This window comes from Drosophila willistoni (assembly GCF_018902025.1).
Source record: "Drosophila willistoni isolate 14030-0811.24 chromosome 2L unlocalized genomic scaffold, UCI_dwil_1.1 Seg168, whole genome shotgun sequence".
NCBI lineage: Eukaryota > Metazoa > Arthropoda > Insecta > Diptera > Drosophilidae > Drosophila > Drosophila willistoni.
Window position 1 is genome coordinate 9,269,054 of NW_025814047.1, and position 22,620 is coordinate 9,291,673.

At 39.8% G+C, this 22,620-nt stretch overlaps 2 protein-coding genes across 2 annotated transcripts in view; one reads left to right on the plus strand and one right to left on the minus strand.

Annotated features, from left to right (window-relative positions):
• The window catches only part of LOC6652467, a 61,966-nt gene extending 58,808 nt beyond the window's left edge, over positions 1-3,158 (plus strand). The window contains 1 exon segment of the mRNA XM_023181092.2: positions 37-3,158. Within this exon segment, the coding sequence (XP_023036860.2) occupies positions 37-2,475 (2,439 nt within the window). The 3' untranslated portion in view covers positions 2,476-3,158.
• Positions 3,159-5,479: 2,321 nt separating this feature from the next.
• On the minus strand, positions 5,480-19,382 carry LOC6652463. The gene is made up of 5 exons (XM_002074660.4): positions 18,750-19,382; positions 9,586-10,016; positions 7,107-7,327; positions 6,457-7,037; positions 5,480-6,198 (listed from the first exon to the last, which is right to left on the minus strand). Exons 1-5 carry the CDS (start codon positions 18,952-18,954, stop codon positions 5,870-5,872), a joined length of 1,767 nt encoding a protein of 588 aa, XP_002074696.3. The 5' UTR covers positions 18,955-19,382; the 3' UTR covers positions 5,480-5,869.
• Between the last annotated feature and the right edge of the window lie 3,238 nt (positions 19,383-22,620).

Consider the following 22,620-nt stretch of genomic DNA (forward strand, 5'->3'; position numbering starts at 1 on the left):
ATCATTATTTTATGTATAATCTTTTGTGTCGTTTAGACGGGCGATGAAGTCAATGGAATGGTGATGGTGCGCTCCGCCGACAATCGTCAGGGCTACTGTCCAATCAAATACCTGCAGGAGGTGTGACAGCCAGAAGAGCCAGAAGAGCCTCCCTCCGATGAGCGGGACAGGCCGCAGAAATCATCAATGCACACGTCGAGAATGTCGACGGACAAGACCAAGCGTAGGATTAGAATTGTAGTTACCGATAATAACAATTTAGCTAGTAGTAGTGTTGCACCTGCACCCATACCCATGACCCGCACCCACCAAATTCCCCGGGAAGCGGATGCCGAAACGAAGCGTCTCAATATTGACTACGGCGACGATGGAAGCGCCGATTGGAGCAAGGACAAGGACATTCTGATACTCTCCGGCCGACGCAACAAGAACGACAAGAATTGGGAGAACTGGGAGCGTATTCGCGAGCAGAAGCTAGAGAAGATGAAGAACATCTGCTTCGAGAGCTATCGTCAGTCAAAGAGAGACAAGCTTTTAATGGCCAAACCAAGGCCCAAGCAGTTGGACCCCACCTGGTATACGGACAATATCTACTCAAACCGTTCGGATGACCTGGAAGAGGACTATGTTCCCGATTGCCTCAAATACGGCACCTATCGAACTCTCCGCGACATCAATGAGCAAGATGAGAAATTTTCGGAGGAGCGTCGCGGTGAGGGTGAAGGTTCCCCGGGCTATGGCCTGCAGCGGTCCAAGAGCTGCAAAGAGTTTCAATATCCCAAGTCACAGAGTTGGTGTTTTGAGGGTAATGTCTTTGAGGCCGGGGGAGGCGTGGCCAGTGCCAGTGGTAGCGGTGCCCCCACCACCTCCATATTGAAGAACCGAACAGGAGTGCCCAAATCGTACTCCTTCAGTGCCACCACCAAGACCATGCCCTTCGACATCATAGACTACGACCTTCCACCATCCTCAAACTCGCGGCGGGAGAAGCGCGAAGCCTACAGGCGCAGCATGAACATGATGTATAGCAATAGTCTGGACGATCGTACTCTGGCCCACAGATGCTATGCACGGGATCAGTGCACGAACGCCAAGTGCCTTCTGGACGACATCTACCCGGGCTCCAGGTCGAGGGGTCGAGCTGGCAGCAACAGGAATCTAAATGCGGCCGACTGGCTGTTTGAAGAGCGGGCAGAGGCGGATCACCGTCTGAGAAGTGTTCCAACTACGGTTATCTGTTGTTGCACCGCGGACGACTATTGCTGCCACCGCCAATCCCAGCATCTGGGAGCCCGGCCTAGGTCGCGCCTGCATTGCCCAGGCCATCATCCAGCCGCTGAGGAGGAGGAGCATATGCACTGCCGCTACGAGACCGACTTGGATCACTTCATAAGGGCGGAGCGCGAGCGCCTTCTACTGCAGGACAAGTTCCTGGACGACGATGAGCGCTATCTGGCCGCAGCCGCCCCAGCACAACGCAGTTATTCCAACTATCATCGGCCAGCAAGGAGCAAATCTTTGCTAGAAATGCAGCCACCCAGCCGTTTTGACGAGGATACGTGCTCGGACTCGACGGAAATCGATCTGGAAGACTTTAACATTGACCTGGAGAAATATTGGGAGCAGCTGGACAAGCCGCCTAGTCCCATCAACATGGACATGCGACGAAATATGCATAGTAATCTTAAGGTCAAGAATGTCAACGTGCGTTGCTATAACAATGGACAACCAATCGATCTGCACGATCGTGAGCATGAACGGCTGATGATCAAGAAATCGCTTTTAGAGGGCATGCCCTCGCCCCCCCAGATGGACTCCAGTGGATCCTCGTGCAACAATGTTTCTTCTAGTGGGTTTCCTTTTTTTGATAATGCTGGCTCATCCTCCAACCCCCACGTCCATGCCCATGCCCACGCCCATGCTCACTCCCAGCCGCATCGGCAACTTCCACGTCCGGGCGTGCACACCTATGGTTATGGGCATAAGATCTATCCCGCTGCCGACACGTTGCCTTCGTATCAGTATAACAATTTCTACCCGGAACACAGTCATCCAACTGTGGGTAATGTGCTCACCCAGCAACCCTCAGCCGGCATACACCACCCCTCGGCCGGGGGACACTCGGCCCTCAGTCTGATCAACAACATCTTCTCCATCTACAAGCCCAATAAATACTCTCCCGAGAACTGCCAGATGAACTACGAGAGCAAACCCGAGCCGTGTAAGAAGATGAATGTCCCCAGCACACGGCGCCCCTTGGGCGCAGCCGCTGCCCCACATCCGCATGACTATATGCCCTCGTCAATGAAGCGCCCCCTGTTGGTGAGTGGCGATCAGCCGCACTTCAAGATCATACCCGAGAAGACTGGCCTGAAGATATCGCCGTTACTGGCCTACGACGAATACGGCGGAGGGGACAAGGCCTCCCATCTCAGGCTGAGCAGCACGGCCAGGCCTTTGATGCTTCCGCACTGATGGTGCTGGACCTTCCCTTGGTATGGTAATGGTAATTATTGTTAGTTATAAATGCTCACAGCCACCAAACTGCCGAACTCTCTCTATCCAAACAAAATAAAGAAAACAAAACCAAAAGTATAATGTAAAACTAAAGACTCCAACTTAAAAACCAAAACGCACAAATAACTGAGACCAGGCCCAATCATCGAACGTGGTAGTGGCATCTATGCTTCTCCTCCTACTCCTCCTCCAACCGTTCCTCCTCCTCCTCGTCGTCGTCGTCGTCGTTTACCATGCAGCAACATCACGAGCCATACCATTGGAAAAACAACAACAACAACAACAACAGCATAAGAAGAGTGTATGAAAATAGTTTATAGGTTCCGTCAATCAGGCAAGGCATCCCTTTTCACTCAGCAACACACACATGCACACACCCACACCCCAGACACACACACACTCACATGCCCAATGTGCTTTTAATTCGCTTGAGAATTCGCTAGAGAAACCGCAACAAAACAAAAATACACTAACTTTTCGAGCAACTTTTAAGCAATCACGTACTCAATATCGATTTAGATACAGGTACATGAATCTATATACAGATCTATATGCAGATTAGAGTAATATTTGGATTAAGCCGTTCATATCGTGTTTCATCCAGAAATATACATAGTTATAATTATCGTTCATACATACAACTAGTGTATACCCTATTTCTATAGCCAATAAGCAGAGATTTTATGATAATGAATTGTGTGGACACAACTTTTTGGGCATCGAAGGAAAACCAAGATGAAACGAGAAGAGAATCTTTTTATTGCCACAAAATGTTTTCTATTTTTTATACCAAAGAAACTTTGAAGCAACAACCTAAACGAAAGTCTAATTGAATAGAAGAAAAGGTACATACCTGACTAGGTGAACATATATATATATACATACATATGTATGTATAAGTATGTATAAAATGATCTCGATCGGGATCGAGTAAATGAAGAAGAGGCTTGCTCTACTTACATATGTTGCGGCTACTAGACAGATTTATATGCTATTTATATTAACGGTAAGTGTGTGACCCCTAAAACAAATGCTTTTTACAAACCAAAAACCAAATGACAACTAAATTCAATTTAAAATAAAGATATAAAAGAAAGAATAACTAGAATTGTATATAAAACCACAATGGAAGAATATATTTATGATGTATGCGTATCCACTGGCCTTATTTATTGAGAAGAAAACGCACACACACTTACAAACACACACACACAGACAACCAGACAAATGCAGACCTTTGACTTTGCACTTGAGAATTATTAAGATATGAAATTAGTCTCGAAGAAAGAAGAGAAAGAAAACTATTTCCTAAGGCTTGCATCACTTTTGTTAATTGATTTTTGGCGTCCAATTTTACATAATGAAAAAACAAGTTAAGTGAAATATATATGTATGTACATATATGAGAGCTCATATATGTATGTATGTACATCGTATTGTAGACACAACTAAATCGAATTAAATGGTAACAGAAATATATTTGTAGATTTTAAGCAACGGCAGGCGAACACAGGCAGTCAGTCAGTAAAACAGTCAGTTTTGAATTTGAATTTATTTTTAACGACTTTTAAAGATGAGAGAAATCGATTTTTTTTACCATAAGGATAAACATTAATAAATTGTTCAACTTTTTGCTATTTATATAAGTGTACCCTATGGCCTATGAGATTAGGACTTAAGAGATTTTCTAGACCACACAATTTGCACAAACCAAACAAAAATGAAACTGTGAGACACACACACACACACAAGCAAACATGTCACACATACTACCTAAAATACTTACCTACTATATAAACATTAACTGCACACCCCCTCCCCCAATTGCGATCTAATCTACCATACAAAGAAAAATCTACAAGTTTTAGCTATTAAGTATGAAAATGTATGTATAATTCAAATGGAATCGATGAACATGAATAACGCCCAAATCTTATGAGTATGTAATTAAACCAAAATATCACAAAAGGGAGAACAAGCGAAATTCCAAATAGGATGTCCCATGTCGGGCTCCTGAAATGCTGAAATTGGCAATTAAGACACAAACCCAACTCCCCCCGCAAAACGAACAAGAAACGAACAAGTTGAAGAATTAAGAGAAACTAATTTAAACTATTCATTACACGATAGTAGAGTACACTAGAATTTACGACTGTAAATTGCGAGAATTGTGTGTAGCAAGTAAAATCTTTGAAAAAACCCAATTCGGCAATTTGATATGTAAAACCATTTCAAATTTAATATACATATACATAAACATAAACATAAACATACATACATATAAAAAAATGCTTCATGTTTTTTAGTGTGTAATTTTTGTTATAGATGATACGAAATTGTACGATTGTGCGATTATACGATTTACTATGATTACGAGAATTGTATTCTAACTGTATCGGCATGTGAAGTAGTGCAAAAGTTATTGCTTCTAGAGGATTAAGAGACATCCAGCACGGAAATTAAAACTAAGCAAAACAGAATGAAATCCATACACAACCAACACAACCAACCAACAGAAACACACACATTGCATCGAGCGATTCTAGCCGAATAAAATAGAAAAACCGAAAACAGAAACCTTCTAAAAAAGTGAAACAAAAATAAAAAACAACATAATGCTAAAAAACTAGAGAAAACAGGCAACAAACTAACATAAAACAAATATATCAAGTGCAATGTATACATATAGTGAGAAATGAAACGAAAGAAAACAAACAGAAATTCAACTCATTTTAGCACTACATGCAATTTAAATGTAAATGAAATCCCCTAACCACCACCCCCTCCAACAGCCTAAACAAACCCCCTCCCCCCAAACCCCCACTGTTCAGCCCTTAACCGCGACCTCCCGTTAATTTACCTGAAATAAAAATGAAATGTTAAATTCGATGTAAAAAAAAATAAAGTAATTTTCTTATCTACTGGGTTAAGGGTCATCCTAAAAGTAGGCTACAGATTTGGGTTTGATATGTTTGTTTTTGTTTTTATTAGGTTTTAAATTTATATCACATTAAATTTTAAATTAACGAAAATACAAAAATTATTAAGCGACGCCATCATCGGTTTCTTTTTTTATACAATTATCGAAGGAGGGGATTCATTTCACTTGTCAGCAGCAGGGGGATCTCTTTTGTTCTCCCCCTTTTTCCACACAACTTCGTTTGCTCATGCATATTTAATAGATAATGTAATGTTTGTGTATGTCTGTTTGTAGGTAGTACTTAAAGCTATCACTAAATTGATTTGTTAAACTAATTGCATCAGAGTCAGTCAAAGTTAAAATGGAACCTAAACTATTACACAATTGCCAGGCAGGTGCCATCGCATGGAGTGACCACCCATTTGTCAGGCTTTATGAGCTAAGGTCTGGTCGGGTTTCAGATGATGCTACTGCTGCTAGAGTCGCTGATGGGGTTGCCGTTGGCGTTCCTGCTGCTGCTGCTGACGCTGTGGAGTTGGCATTGTTACTGGAACTGGCGGCAGCTCCATCCAAATTCAAAGTGTTGCTGCTGGCAGCCTTCTGATTCGGGAACAGAACCGAGTAGGCTGGCGGTGGGTCCAGTTCCTCGTAGTTGGGCGGCGAGGCAACATTCAACTGATGATCCAGGCCACCTGCTCCGCCATTGGCAGCGGCCAGCGCCGCCTCCCGCTCGTTGTTAACAGCGTGCTGTGATGCTGAGGCTGCAAGGGAACGTATGGTTTCAATGTGAGAGCTCAGGCGACAACAGACAACTGAATAAGTGTGTGTGTGCGTGTGTGTGTAGAGAAAGTTAATGCCGGAAAGTGTGGGAAAAGTTAGACATAGACATAGTGAGAGCCAGTAATAGAAATAGTTGTGGGTGGACATGCGCGGGAAACAAAGAACAATAAAACTCACATCAATACAGGACAAATGTCTATGTCTTACTTGCAACTAAAAAACTGAGCAATTGAACGTACCCCAGAGGCCGCAAATGAGTAGGGCCCCGCCGCAAAGGAGCATGCCGAGCATGAGATAGCCCCATGGTCCGTATTTCGACAGATCCGAGTGGATGCCATTTCGTGTGGAATTACGCCGTGTGAAGCCACTGCCGCTGCTACCCATGCCAGTTCCCGTTGTTTCGGCAGTTTCATTATCCTGCTTGGTGGCGACGGCCCCACCATCCCCTTCTGAGTTCTCGCCAATCGAGTTGGGGGAGCCCTCTCCTCCGGCTGGCTTCTTCATATCTTTGGTATACACCTTACGCAGAGTGGTGGTTGACGTCATTGCTGTCGTTCCATTGCCTGAGGCAGTGACATTACGTGGCCCATCTCCTTCGGGCCCTGTAGGCGCATCGTAGGCGAACAGATTGCGGAACACTTCCAAGGCGAACTGCTCAAACAGATCCGACTCCAGAGCAGAGGGCAAGGTGCCGGCACCAGGACGACGCTGTTTAAAGCACAGCTCGTAGTCCTCGTCACTGTCGTATTCATTACTGTACGGGCAATGGCGGATGCCATCACAGGCCAGTTCCTTAGAAATGCACAAAATGGGCTCGTCTCTGGAATGGAGAAAACAAGAGAGAAAACAATAAGTACAAAATAAACACCAGAGCTCTAATTTCACTCACCCAATCTTTAGGCACTGATGCTTGGACTTGTCCTTGCACTGCTCTCCCTTGCCCAACACTGTGATCATCAGCTTCGACTTCAAGGCATTCTGACCATGCTCCCACACGATTCTTACACGGCCGTGGAACAGCCTCACTGGATCCTCCATTTCCGATGCTGTGTCCTCCAGTTGGCAGGGATCCACACGCCATTGCGCCGTGTGGGGATCCAAAGAGCTGAACTACAATCAGGCGAGAAATGGAATTTGTTTATGCATTAATAGCTAGATGCGAAAATAATCCAAAGCTAACTTCAGAAATCTCAAAGAACGTGATAAAAATAAAAACACGACCAACGATCAAAACCGAAAACTGTGAAAACGTTTAACCAGGCAAACAAATAACTAGATGAGATAAATTTAAATATTTACGCTGGAAAAATACGAAAAACATATACTTATTGTTAGATCCATTAAATTGCTTGGGCTATCACACAATGGTAAACCATATATATGTACATATTTTATTGTATTTAGAAGAGAAACAGAGACAGACACAATGAGAACCAGGCTCGAGTTCATTAACTGAAAGCGCAATTAAGAGTAAACAATTTATAAAAAGGTGTGTCTGCCATAAACAAAAACAATAACAACGAAACCGAAAACGAAAAACAACAACAATTAAAGCAGTTAATACACAACAAGCCTGATCAGCAGCTGATATCTGCTTTAGCCAGCCTAAGAGTACTTCTAACTGCATTTCATAATGGTCTCCAGTCCAACTCATTAGGAACAAAGGCCGTAATAATGAACAGCATCATCATTCCCATCCCAATGCTCAGGCCCATCTCATGCCTGGAGAACAAAAAGACTGCTTACGACTCAACTGGCATGCAAATGGCTACCCATCACCCAGCCAATCCCCCCCTGGTTCTACCTAGTGTGGGTCTGCTATCAAACGGCCGTTCTCACAGTTGACATAGCATAGTTTTTTATGGCTGACAGTCGCTTCGCTCACTCGTTTACTTGAATGTTTAAATGGCAACGCAACTGAAAGTGTTGCGTTGTGTTGCGGGTTTCGTTTTCCTGGCCAAATGAGACAAACGTGTTTCAAATACAAAGAGTAGCTTCAAATTGAGAGGGCCGGGCCCAACTTTGGCTAATGCGAAGTGTGGTTTACCCTAGAAAAGCTTATTTAGAAAATTACATGGAACTGTTTAACACTGTTCTATAGTTGCAGTATTCAAAAGTTCTCAACGAATATCGTTATCTTTGTGTTTACGCAAAGAGAGAGATCAGAATTTTGAATTTTTTTAGTCATTTGTTGTCGATATCTTTTCTTGTGAGGGTATAGAAACTCTCTATATCATTGTCAGCTCCCCTAAAATGCGTCTCATCGAAGAGTCAACGCCAAAAATGGTTTCAATCGACGCGCTTATGCAAATAGGGCTTGAAATCGCGTGGTGGGATATGTGGGCAGAGGGGGCAGTTGGAACTGACTACTCGGACTCTTGGGCTGACTCTGACGTGCCCATTCTACCATACTAAGTGCTGACATGTGGCTTTTGGCTTTTTTCACGGAAAGTGAAACATGTTCAACTTTTTCAATGTCAACCCAATCAAAATCAGCAGAATAATTATAAAGTAATATTGATGGAAAATTGCATTTTCCGAGTTACTTCAGCTGATTATTGAAAGGGGTTTAAGATAAGTCAAAAACTACTTTTCCGCCTTCTTGATATCAATATATGACTACTTAATCCTAATAAAGTTTTGAATTTAACCTTTTCAGCTTTGGGTCATCTCGTTATAAAGTCTCTGACTTTGTCCTGCGCTACTCGAACGTCAAAGTCCAGAGCATTGGGGAACAACATGTTTTTGGGGGCCAAGACCTACGATTCACTTGTTGAGTTCCATGTAATTGGAGCCAATTTCAAACGTCAAATTGTCCCACCACAAAAAAAATACACACACACTCATACTCGTAAGACAATAGTAACTAGAAAACAATGTCAAGATAAATACTTATATTCATAGATTCGATATGTCAGAGAGGAAATCAATTATTTCACAATTATCAAGTAATTTGGCAATGAAATAATGAAAATTGCAAAACCAAATGAAATTGAAATGTTGAGGTTTTCTTAGATTTGGATAATCATTCTAGATCAATCCCCTTTCCCCTTTCATCATGGGGTTTACTTAGGCACTTAGTTTTATCTTCAGTTAGACTTGTACCCACCCAAGTCAGCCATTGTGTGGGAGCTCTAATTCATTCAAAGAGTTCAAAGAGTTGATCTCCCCCCGACCCACCACGAAGCACTTGATTTCTCACACTTTAATGCGATGGTTGAGCTTAAAAAAGAACGGAAGGTGCAGAAAATGGCAACTTCGCACTAATTACACTCCAAGTCCAGTGTAGCAAAGGTCGCTTAACCTTGCTGTAGATTTGCGCCAATGCGAATTCATAGATGATACTTATTGTTGGTTAGTCAACTTACAATATTCAATGGACAGGTGCGTCCCACCAGCGTGGCTGACGGGGCCGATACAGTTCCTGAGCTATTCAGTCGATCCATCAGTGCCGACATTTCCGTCAAGCTGCCTGGCGACTGTCTTGATTTTGTGAGGCTACCAGTAGCCGGCATGATGTTTGCTGATTGGGAGCTGCCAGGGCCGGGTATGGTGCCGATGCTTCCAATATTGTCGTCATTGGGTTGCTGGTTGTGACGCAGCTTGGGCAGGATGAGGCGCACAATGAAACCGTAGTTGGGTGGAGCACTCAGTATGCGTGTACAGGTGGAATGCTGGGCCCCAAAGCCACCCGGCTTCAGTTCTATAATGAGACTAGACTCTTTGCCCTCGCTCTCAATGAAATGTTCTGGCTGGGCACTGCACAATGGCTTGAATGTGGGATGTGACAGCAGATCACCTGGAAATAGTAGAAAACCGAATAAATGAATTGAGAGTGAGTTTTTCGGATTGGTAGGTGGTAAGTGGAGCAACCACATAACAGACACATATCTCGAGACTCGCCTTGGAACCAAATTTACAATCATCTGTTAATTTCCATCACATATACATAGATACCAGAGCTTGGGCTTGGGTTTGGGTTTGGGTTTTGAGCTTGACAGATATCGAAAGCATGCAGCGACAATCAATAAATAACTGATGGCAACTAAAAATAGTTTTTTGTGTGAATTGGTGAAATGATGACGACTCTTATCGCACGAATGACCAGATGGACACACGGGCTGACTGGACTGACTGACTGACTGACTGACAGACATAGACATGGACAATTTCACGTTCGCAAAACTAAAACACAATTAAATTTGTTGTATTTGTGAATATAATTGAATTGAAACGCAGAGGAAAGGCAAAAGGCATCCGCAATACCTATTCCCAAACAGATATCTACATTGAGAGAAAAACAACATTAATTGACTGACATCAATTTGAACATTGAATTCGATTCATGATAAAATCAATAAATTGAACTATAAAGGAGATTGTCGTGTAATTTCATTCCAAAGTCTTCAGTAGAGGGCAAAGAAGACCCAATTTTGTGACCAATTCGCAAAATTAAGCACTCAAAGGTTACAACAACTAACTGAACCTTTTTTTCGAGTGTATATGTACATATCTCTAGATGGTGTTGGATGGGTGGTGAGTGTAGTGTGTGGCTAGTGATCAGTTGCCCAGTCTCCTCCTCTGTTCAATTATTTTGCACTCGCATTTGAACTGTGCGGCTCAGAGGTTAAAGATGCACGCACACACATACAGAATTGCGTCAATTAATAAACACACACTAGCACAGCAATCTCGTGGGTAAGGAAGGGCGAGAGAGAGGGAGGGAAAGGCAGATATTGTTTGCCTTTCTCGAGTGTGGTGTAGGAAAACTACTTTTGCATTATTATTATACTATATTCTGGGTCACTGACTGCCACAGCCAGCACCACAAACACACACACACACACATATCGTTATATGTATATGTGCATCCATCTATATCTATGTACATTATTATAACTATTATTGCAACATTTTATTATTGCAGCCGCCCTCGCTCGTGTATATGTACATATGTATGTATTTTGCAATTGCCACATTTTGGACTATTAAAAATGAAATTCACTTCATTCGTTTGCCCAAGTAAAAACAAAATACACACAATTTGCATTTTATTGTTATTGTTGTAGTAGTAGTTGTTGTTGTTGTTGTTGTTGTTGTGTTTTTTAGCCCAGCTAATTCACATTTCGAACTTGACATTAATAGACAAGTGGCTCTAGCTGACGCCGACGCCGACGTCGACACCGACGTCGACGCTGACACACGTGCTGCACTATAATCATTTACGACCCATCTGAGATAAGGTGAGATGAGACGAGGTGAGGTGGGCAGGGGCGATCCTGAAAATTGCATTCAACCACATACAATTCATATTCACCCACTTATATCTATATGTGTCATTAATTTCGGTTAAATGATTATCATCTTAATAACCATAATTGGGAATCATTCGCATTAGCAACTCGATGTCTTTTAGAGATAGAGATAAACCGCAAATGGCATGCGCACATTTTTAGGCATAAACATAAGAAATGAGATATATGTATAGCATAAATTGGGCATACTGATTACGATAATTTGCCATATCACTCAAGACTTAATATTTAAAAGTCATGAGAGGCATTCAAGTTGAACTTACAAGTCAGAAAATTGTAACAAACTACAGTGAAAACATCGGCAACAACAAGAATTGATTAGAAGAGAGCTCAAGAGAGTTTTGACTGAATGTTTACCAACTTAACCACGGTTTCATACAATTTAATCCCATCTAATCCTGTCAATCTATTAGACAAATAGGCTTTTCTTCAATCTCCATCCTAGGAACTATCGGGAAATCACTACGACTTAATAGGCCATTATACCCTTGTTTCAATTACTATTATCATATGTATTTGGAGGACTGCAATTTTCGAGAAAAACAGAAACCTTTCGAAAATCGGTTGTTTTCCATATAACAATTTTAAACATTATTACATATACAGTGACGGCAAAACATTTGAGTACATTTTTTTTTGACTTTAAATTCTGATTTCATTCGATTATTACTTAATGTTAGTGAAAAGTTTTGATAAGTTAATTTATAACGTTCAATTGGTTATTCTATTGAGATGATGTTCTGTAAATTTCGTGGGCGTATCTCTAATGGTTTTTTTTTTAAATGGGTTTTGATAAAAAGCCCCCAAATTCGGACCCTGCAAAAAAAAAAAAAAGACACATTTTCAAAATTTGTAAAATTGATCGTACACCTTTGGACTCAAAGAAAAAGTTTTAGATCTAGTAAAACTAAGATAAACTGCATACCACACATTTTCAATTTGGCCCCAGGGTCCATTTTGGAGCCAATTGAAAAATTTAATTTTGTATGGAATTTTTTGGTCTCTCTGCTTGACCTCACTTTACGCCACTAACAAACACTAAAGTATAACTACACTTGAACTACGAAAGATAGTCAATCAAATTTCCTGTCGAATGAGATATTGCTCATCAAAATCGGATTAAAAATAGATAGACTTCGTTTCCCTGCAAAAAAGGTGTTTTTTTCTTAAAGAGGTGTTTTCAACAGCCCAACTATTTCCCTCTCTTTCTTTTGATGCAAAACGCCGTTAAGTAGGTAAAAGAGACGAAAATTCGCCAACAGGCAAGCAATCAGAAGATGCAGTAGGTAAAAAATATTTAAATCTTGAAATAGTTTCTATTGGAAAAAAAAACACTTTTACCCTTTTACCCATATGTGTATGGGCGATTCTCCAGGAAGGTTGGTTTTCGCACCAACTTTGGTACTTATCAAGAGCTATAAGTTATGACTCTTTCAAAAGTAATGAAAGAATAACAGAAACATAAAGTGGCACTTATACATCTTCATCTCCTAGTTTCTTTATTATTTAAAGAGATAAATAGCAACATATAAAAAAACTCTTATCCTAACCCTAAAATAAATAAATCTTTTATTTATCAAATCATTTCTTATTTCTTTTACCTTTTTAATATAAGTTTGAGTATCTAAAAAATACATAGTACATTTTACATGCAACCAAAAGTAATTAAAATCTTTGCAGATGTCAAAAAAATAAAAAAAAAACTTTTTTCCCCTAAATAAAGGAAGATAAATTAACAACTTTGAAAAATGATATCATCCTGAAAAACAAAATTCAATCTGCGTTTTTCATCTTCTCATCTGTGTCGCCATAAAACTTCAAAAGTGCTATAAATCGAAATAAAAATGTTGAAAGTGTCGCACATAATAGCTGGGACTAATAGTCTAAAACTTTGTTACGTACAAAGACTTACATACATATATCTCATTAACTAATTGTAAGAAATTATGGAGGATTAGAATATGTACTGAATGATGCACATTCTTTGACACAAAATGAATATTTTCTTTGTCTTTGTCTACCTTATGGGATTGGTTTTTTTTCTATTCATTGTCAAGCAATAAAAAAAACTGTTGAAATTGACAAGTTTTGTTTTTTGAACCCATTAACCCATAAGCATTTATGTAGCAACCAGTTAGTTATAGAGTCTGGGAATTGTATTAGCCCAGAACTGTCACTATTTGTTGAAATAAATATGATCTATTGGTCATAACCCCAAATTATAGTTAATCATTGGAGACTCCATTAGCCATTAGCACTACAAAATAATCAGTTTTAACTGTTTTTATTATTGTTGTTGTTTTTTTTTTTTTGGTTTTGTGATGTGGAGACCGAGGCTGACATATACTATAGACAAGCCGTAAAACGCCAGCTTATGCCACTGAACTCCCGAGCTAATTGGGTTAAAAGCACACACACACACACACACTTGCCCATGTCTGCGTGTATAACAAGTTGAATTGCTGAGGTGTGTGTGTGTGTGTGTGGAGCTTTGTTTAGTTAGTTGCAGTGAGGCATTAAGGTTAATATGGCTCTGTTTGGGGGAGATGTGTGGAGGAACCTAGGAACAGAAACGACAAACGAAGAAAGGGTCCGACCTTAACAAAATTTCACTCCAATATGCCGTTAATAATTTGTCTTGGTTTTTCAGAGCAGAACATTCATTCATTTTCATATTTTGTTTTTGGGGGAAAGTTAAACTCGTGTGTGTACTAAAATAGTCTGCATATTTATTTTACTAGACAAGTGTGTGTGAGCCATTTCGTTTGAACTTCGTATTCGGTTGGTCAAACAAACCAAAAACAATTTTTGAGCTACCATTTGGGTAAGGTCAGGCAGGCGAACAGACATACATACATATATATCTTATATGTATGTATGCATGTATGACAGATATATATACTGACTTACAGCAAACAAACTTGATTACACAGATAAACCTCACAGCATAAACAAGTAAACAATTTTCAGAAAATTGTTCGACAGTATCTGCTGCCAATAGACGGTAAGTATCTATGTAAGTGTTTGTATAAGTATGTGTTAAAGTATCTGTGTGTGTGTGTGTGTGTGTGTGTAGGTCAAGCATCAGCTAGACCAGCGCCACTTGAATCTTTAAATTGAAAAAACAACAAAAAAAAAGGGCCTATTTAAATGCGTAGATGCTAGTCAATGCCGACAGATTCAAGTGGGCCAGTTTCCAGTAGCTGTTTAGATTTAGATTAGATTTAGACAAACAAAAAGCCAACTTGGCCAAGAGCAGAACTGCAACTCGCTTCACTCTTGCAACGAGATGGAGGACACAGGGAACAGAGAGAGAGAATGATGGAGAGAGATTGTCAAGCATCGTTTCAAGTAGCGGTTGGGCATAATAAATTCTGTGGCTGCCACATGATGCGGACGCATGTTGCATGCTGCTGTTGGATGCTGCTCGTCATAATTACGCCCGACTGCCCACAGAACCAAAAAATAAAAGAAAAAAATCACACACACAACACTCATACAACTGAAAGAAAAAGACAGAACAGGAAGGGGGAAAGTTGGGAGAGACACTCGAAAAAGTTGTTGTTAAAAATTACACAACACACACACAGAGAGAGAGAGACACACACACACACAATGGAGCCACAGGCAAACGCCACTCAACGCACAACCAGCAACAAAAACAAGTCGACAAGTGCCCCGCCACTCGCTTTTCATACACTTTGCAAAATGCCTACCAGGTTGCATATCGAGCTGGCCCCCAAAGGGGCGGAGGGCGGCTGCAAAAAGTCTACAAGCACTTCACTATAAATATATGTACATATCTATATTTAACTAGGAGAAAGAGATCAGCGTTAAATTCTGAACTTGTCAATTCCTTCCAATTTCCAATGACTATTCGCAATGAGAGTCAATATAGTCATACCATGTAATCCAAGCAAAATTAAATGTGTTTTCCACTAATTGTAAGTCAAACTACGAATGATATAGTAAATACTGATATTTATCTTAAGAACCAGACTTTCATATGAACAACTTTCGAAAAACATTTGTGGAAATAGCAAACTTCTGCCCTACATTAATCTGGCGTATCTACATATGATTATAATAACAAAATCATTTTTAGGTACCATTTAGGTACCCATTTCTGAAAAATTTCCAACTCAATAGTTATATATTCATATACTGATTTGGTAAAAGAAACATATACAATTTAAATGTTTCTCGTAAAAAGTTCTCTCCTCTCTTTTTTTTTTTTGTAATCCTCAACTAGTTTTAGCTGTAATGAAGTTGTATATCTATTCCAATCCTAGAGACTTAAACAAATTGTCTGTCTTATTTTAGCCATTACTTTGTTTACCTTTAATATTGCTTTAAATGACCTCGAATATATTTTGTGTTTTGAATATAATTTTTATTTGAAAATATTAGATCTCAGTCCATTTTCCACCACTTGACCTAATATTTCGTAAGTGACTGTATAAACTTATAAGATATTAAAATCAACAATAAACTCAATATAGAGCATTCTAATATAACTCTTAATTACCGATGTATATCTATCCACTAAGTAAGGTCAAGAGACAGGGCGAAGGGTTAATTATATGAACTAATAGTTTCTCTTGGGTTTTTCTTTGTTTATTTGTTAATCATGACATGAGATTATGTTAGAACTTTTCTAATTAAATATCAATTGTATAGTAAAAGTGTATTCCCAGCTCGTTTCTGGAAAATTTCGAGTTCCATTTACTTGTTTTGCCTGCGACAAAAATGAAAAAATGGGTCAACTATCAAAGTCAGAACTGCAAGGGGTTAAGTGCTTGTCTGTCCCACTGAATACAGTGGGCTTCGTAGCCTTCAGTACGTCCCCCTCCCATCCCTCCTTTAACCACTGACTGGCATGCATATATACATATTTTATATGCGAATGTATATGTATATGTTTATGTATGTGCCCGGGTTGTATGCCACAATTCCCGTTGGCCAATTTTCCTAATAGGTCAAGCGAAAATGTTGTTGTTGTTGCTGCTGTTGTCGTCTCTTGACTCTGTCTTTGTCGCTTGTCGTTTGTCTGTTTGCTCTCTGGACAGATGTGGAGAAGGAAAGAAACAGATGGAGAGGGAACGGGACAGAGAGAGAGCGAGAGAAAGATAAAGAGAGGTACAAAATAAATAAATTGTACAATAAACAAGAAGCATTTCTTGTTCTTGTTGCTGCCGTGGATGTTGCTGCCGTTGCGTGCAACACATTTGCAGTATAACGGCAACTGTTGCTGCTCAGTTGGTTAGCCGGTTGAACATGACTTTTGCCTCACCTCACCACGCCTCTTCTTCACCGCATCTCTTGGCCATCTAGTTGCGCTCTACCTTCCTCTAATGGCCTCATACATAAATCAAGTGAGCAGCCATTTTGCAATTAGCTAAGAAAGAGAGCACACAAACCAAAAAATGCAAGCCAAAAATACAACTTGAACCATTTTTTGTTCTCTAACAATTTGCATTTTAATTGAGGGGTTTTAAACCTAATTGAACCCCAGATGACATTCAGTTGCATGGCAAGCAGGTTTTTATCATTCGCCCCCTCGATCGACAGCCCCCCCTGCCCACTCCATCGAACCTTAGACGTCTCCAGGGAAGTTGGTTGAATTTTTGGAGCCATTCGCAACATATGTTGATTCTATTCTTTTTTCTTTTTCTTCTCGTGGCTGAGTTATAAACCGGTTTTCATATGTTATATCCACACATACATATGTACATAGATAGGTTCATATATATGTATGGATATGCAAATTGCTTCATGTTTCATTCTATTCTTGTTGTTTTCTGCCAAATTTGAATAGTGAAACATGGGACATGTGACTTGAATCAGATTTAGATACAGATACAAATACAAATACATGTATGTATGTAGATACAGATACTCGTATTGCGAGTGCGACCCAAGCGTAACAATTTCGAAACTTTGGAGTCTAGATTTCTATTTGGGCAACGAAGGGTTAATGCTAATCTTTAACCCGCCTGTTGGCACTCGACGATTTCACTGCCATTTCTCCTGGCTGGGCCGCCTTTGTTCTTCATTATGGCAAGACAGACGCCGACCAGGCCAGGCCATAACTGTGTTTCAATGACAATGAGGTCGGTCTCTTTTTTTCGGTTTCGTCTGTTTTTGCTTTTTCTTCTCTTTTTTTTTGTGAAAACAATATTTTCTTTTCCGCCTGACGTGTTTTAATTGTTTCGTTGTGAGGCAAAGAGAACAAAACACAAAACAAAACCCAAAAAAAAAAGCCAAAAGTGATTCATTTATATAGTTAACAATAAAATGAAACCAACGCGAAATTTCTTAGCTTATCAGCTAGAGGTTACCGTCAAAATACAATACAACAACAACAACAACAACTGAATGATATATACAAAACTTGCTTTTTAAAACAATAAAGAAAAAAAAACAGAAGAACACAAAAACCATGTGCACAGCAGCAGCAACAACAGCGGTCAAATCGAGCAGGCCAGCAACCGGTTTGTCAGCAAAAACAAAACAGTTAATAAATAAATAAATAAAAAACACATCGAAATGACAGTGGTTCATTATATAAAATAAAGAACATTAAGAGACCTCACATGAGATCTCGAAATAGAAAAGAAAAAAACAAAATATCATGGAATGATTTGCCGAAATCAAAGTAGATCCACTTGTAATTCCGGGGGAAGTACCAGAAGAGCACCATATCACATTGCTCTAGGTAAATATTTAATTTATAAGAACGCTAATGTACTCTCTATCAAATAGGGTAACGAATATGACACACCATTTAATGTGATCATATTTCACATACACACACACACACATACATAAGCATGTATATAAGTATGTGTGTGTGTGTGTATATTGAAATGTTGACACCAACTAAATATCGCATCCATTCCCCTTTGATATAGACATCAGGTATTGGGCAACTACAGCGACGACTGCGACTTAGACACCAGCTTGACAAGCGGAATCGTTTCTTTCAGTGTATTCATGCAATTTTCCAGCCTAATACATATGTAATTAATCCAGACTCGATTGCTTCCTTTTACCAATTTCTTCACACATTTACACACAATACACCAACAACAACAGCAGCAACATATGTATGTATGTACATAAGTAGGAAGATGGGTGAGGATGAGGGTGGGGGATCGGGAAAAGTGTGGCTTAATACCAGTTAATTAAACATTTTCCCAGCAATTGCAACTAACCAAAGGAAACGGCGGCACTCTGGACGACGATGGCGGCGCTGGCAGCCAGCAGAGTGATCAGCGCCCAGGCGCAGTAAATCTGCAAAGTCGGATGGCGTTGGCGATGGCAGCGCCGCTGCTGCTGCGCACAATTCAGACATATGGCCGATGATGGGAGAGCGAGAGCACTTGAAGAGTTGGTGGGTGGCGGACGAATTGCCGCCATGCTGCTTTGGCGACTTCGATGTTTCCGTTACTTGGTTTTTGTTCGTTTTCGTCTTGTTTTAAATTAAAAGGTCTTTGGTCGATGTTTTTTTTTTCTTCTCTCCTTTTTCTATTATCTTTTGACACACTCTCAAAGCACTGAAACACCGAAACAGTTGGGCTTTTGCATGAATAACGGTTCACAGTATTTTGCACACACACTCAAACACTCACGCACGCACACACAGCAACGGGATAAAACTCTACATTTGCCAAATTGAACAACACTCGCGAACCCTTTTTTTTTTGTTTTTTGGGTCGCTTTTGGTACTTCTTTCTTTCTGCGCCACCACGACGACTGAGACGAAGCGATGCAGAAGACTGCGTCTTGAATTTTGTAGTTCTTTCGTGGACTTGGACGTGTTACGACGAATGATCGAATCGTACTGAGCCCCATTTGAAACCAAGCAGCCACCACTATGCCTCCGTTTCTGTCCCAGAGAACGACGACGCGATCTCTCTAGCCGATCACGACGACGAGACGAAAACATGAAGCTAAGCTCTGCGGCGCTCTTTTCCCATGCCTTGAAAAGCGCTCTTAAATTTCCCCGCAATATGAGAAATCGACATGTCGGTCGCTGCGCGGGGCTTGGAATAAAAAGACAAAGTCTTTCACCCACCCACGCCTCTAGCCCGCCAATCAGTGCAACAGTCCTATCCTGACTCATGGAGCTTACGGCGTCAAACGGATTTTGCATTTTTTTTCCCTGTCAGTTTTTTTTTGTCGTACTTCTTGTGCTTTGCTTTCTTGTTTTTAGGGGTTTTTTCTTTTTTCGCTTGTTGTTGTTTTCTGTGGGTCTGTAACCCAATTTTCAAACGAGTAAAAACGAAACAAAGCTAAAAAAAATGAACGAATGCATGTGGGAAGTAGAATGCGAAAAATTACAGCAAGAGGCGTTTGTAAGAAATCGAAAACAGTTCAAACAACATATGCCAAAAAGGAGATGAGCACACAAATATCTTGTCTCCTTCTATGCATGCATCCAAGTGTGTGCGTATGTGTGTGTGTGTGTGTGCCTGATGAATGCATGAGCAGACATGCCAGGATAACAAATTGGTATTGGCTCAAGGACGGTGGCAACAACTCAGGAGATAAAGATGAGAGAAGTTAAGAGTCGGTGAAGAAAGGCGGTCAAAAAAGTGGGTTAAAGTTCAGCTCATGTCCCCCAACCGATGGCTTAAGACCTGCAAATTGTGGTTAACGAGTTGGCAAGAATTTCAAAGGATCTGCCATTTTTCTTATTTAATAATCTTGTATTTAAGTCAATTTGGAATATTATACTATCTGAAATCAAAATGTATATTTTAGAGGGACGAATATAAATACTTATGTATGTTTGTATGTGCATCTATGCTTACCGACTTAGAAGATATGTATGTACATACATACATATGTATGTAAGAGCACCTTAAAGAAGGGTTAATTCATTGAACATACCCAAAATTGGCGTTGTCCTAAATACCGGAGCAATAAGGCGCATTGTCATTTTACCGGTGTTTAAATTAAAGAAATTGTTAGAAAAAGAACTGCATTTTTTTTTAATATGTAATATATTTTTTTATAAATAATACAACAACAATTTCTATTGATGTCCAGTTTGGTTAACACCAAGCTATAAATGTATGTATATATATACTTTTATTTAAATATATGTACATACATATGTATGTAGTTATGATTTTGATCCGTCAAATTACACTACCTATTAGTACGCCATTTGCCCTCTCCCTTTCTTTTAGTATTTCAAACTAAAGTTTTTATAATTGGGTGAATTAATTGGGATAAACGAATTACACACGATAACTTAATGCATTTGAGAACCTAATACAGAAAAAAACGATCAAAATTAGAAATTGGAACAATGTTTTTGAAACCTTTTCTTGGCGAGCAAAAATTGGTTTTCGAGGTTAGAAAATACATATTCCCAGATATTTTGGATACGACGACACTTGTTCTTTTTGCTGTTATACTTATGTATGTATTTCAAGATAACTCGACTGCGCTCGACGAAAGTTTTTAAACCATAATCGGTAAAAATAATAACTTTTATTGGTATAAAAAAGTTAGTTAGCTCGGAGCATTGGCTAAATTTAAAATTCGGGGAACTTCTTGTTGGAAAAACTTAAACGAAATTACCGGTTTTTTATTTTCTTTACTATTTGCCATTTTTTGAATGTTAAAAAGAGAAAACATATTTAATGAATTGGTCAACCATTTAGTGTTATTTTGTTCACTTATATAACATATAAATAGTTATGACTATTTAAAAGGTAAATTCAATTACCATTTCAATAGTAAAAACTCATATATTTTTGTTTCACATTAAATTGGCAAAACAAATTTGTGGATCCCAAACAGAAAAATCCCCTACAAAACTCTCAAATATTGCATAAGCCAAAACATTGCAGGAGAAAAACAACTGCAAGGTAGAGGTAAGGCTCCACCATTTCCCCTCCCGTCTACCCCGCTCCTCTCAGCCAACAATTGGCTGATGCAGTTTATGTTGCAGTTGTTATTGTTGCTGTCATTGCTGTTGCCGTTCGTCACTCCATCAACAATAACTCAGCCGGTATGGCCAGCATGAAAAACCAGGCTTCATTTATTAGTTTTACTTTATGCTTTTTGCTGTTATCGCTGCATTTGGCCGTTTGCCAGTCTAGTCGGTTGAGCTGAAATTGTTGTTGTTGTTGTTGTTGCTGTTGCTGTGCTGCTAAAAATAAACTGCATGGTAATTATAGCCACTCTGGCTGTGTAGTGCGACTGCGACTTGTTGCACTTATGTACACAGCCATGCCCAAAAACAACAAAAAAAGACATTGCATACAAAAACAGAAACCGAAGACCAAACCAGCCAAGCAACTATATGTATGTAGCTCACAACGACAGAGAGAGAGAGAGAGCGGGAGAAAGAGAGCGAGAGCTTGTGAGAGAGGATGGGGAGAATTAAGAGAGTTACCAAGTGGCCGTTTGCTCTTTGCTTATCGTTGGTCACGTCGTCCAAAGCAAATGGACCAGCCCCACAGCTTCTGTGATAGGTCACGTATGCGTGTGATTTGTGAATACTTGAAAATCTTGTCCTGCTATCAACTCCACTACAAACTGAGCATTATGCTCATGCCTAACTTCTTGCGACTGCGGCTAACCTTGGCCTAAATGTCAGGCCGAAGTCAGGCGAAGAGAGGAAACAAGAAACCAGCCCCAACACTTTTTCTTGTATGTAAGATAGACCAAGCTTAAAGCTCTTCTTAGCGGAAACACAAACCCAAAAGCGTAACGGCAAACTTTACAAGACCTCAAGACGCGAGTAAGAAACTATTAAATAATTTGGTACTGGAATAATAAATTATATATCAAAAACCATTTCAATCGTCAAATTAAGTCCTTGGATTGATATCTTACAGACACTCTCTAAAAGCTAACAAAAATAAAGGAGTGGATTCAAGTAAATTTCGAAATTTGCAAACAATTGAAAAATGTTGTTTTTTAATCACGAATCATATAAACACAAAAATCAGCTTCTTCTTATTTTGATCTTTATATCTAGATCAAATCAAGTGATCCTTGTTGTATCCTATAATACTATCGTTTAACTTCTTTTTATATTGGATTTGGCAACATATGTAGTAG

Bases quoted from the DNA above. Each gene is read 5' to 3' on its own strand.
- LOC6652463 (XM_002074660.4), bottom strand. From the start codon at position 18,954: ATGGCGGCAATTCGTCCGCCACCCACCAACTCTTCAAGTGCTCTCGCT. The intron at 7,328-9,585 runs GTAAGTTGACTA...GCCTGATTGTAG, and splicing joins GCACCTGTCCATTGAATATT to TTCAGCTCTTTGGATCCCCA. The intron at 6,199-6,456 runs GTACGTTCAATT...GTTCCCTTGCAG, and splicing joins ACTCATTTGCGGCCTCTGGG to CCTCAGCATCACAGCACGCT.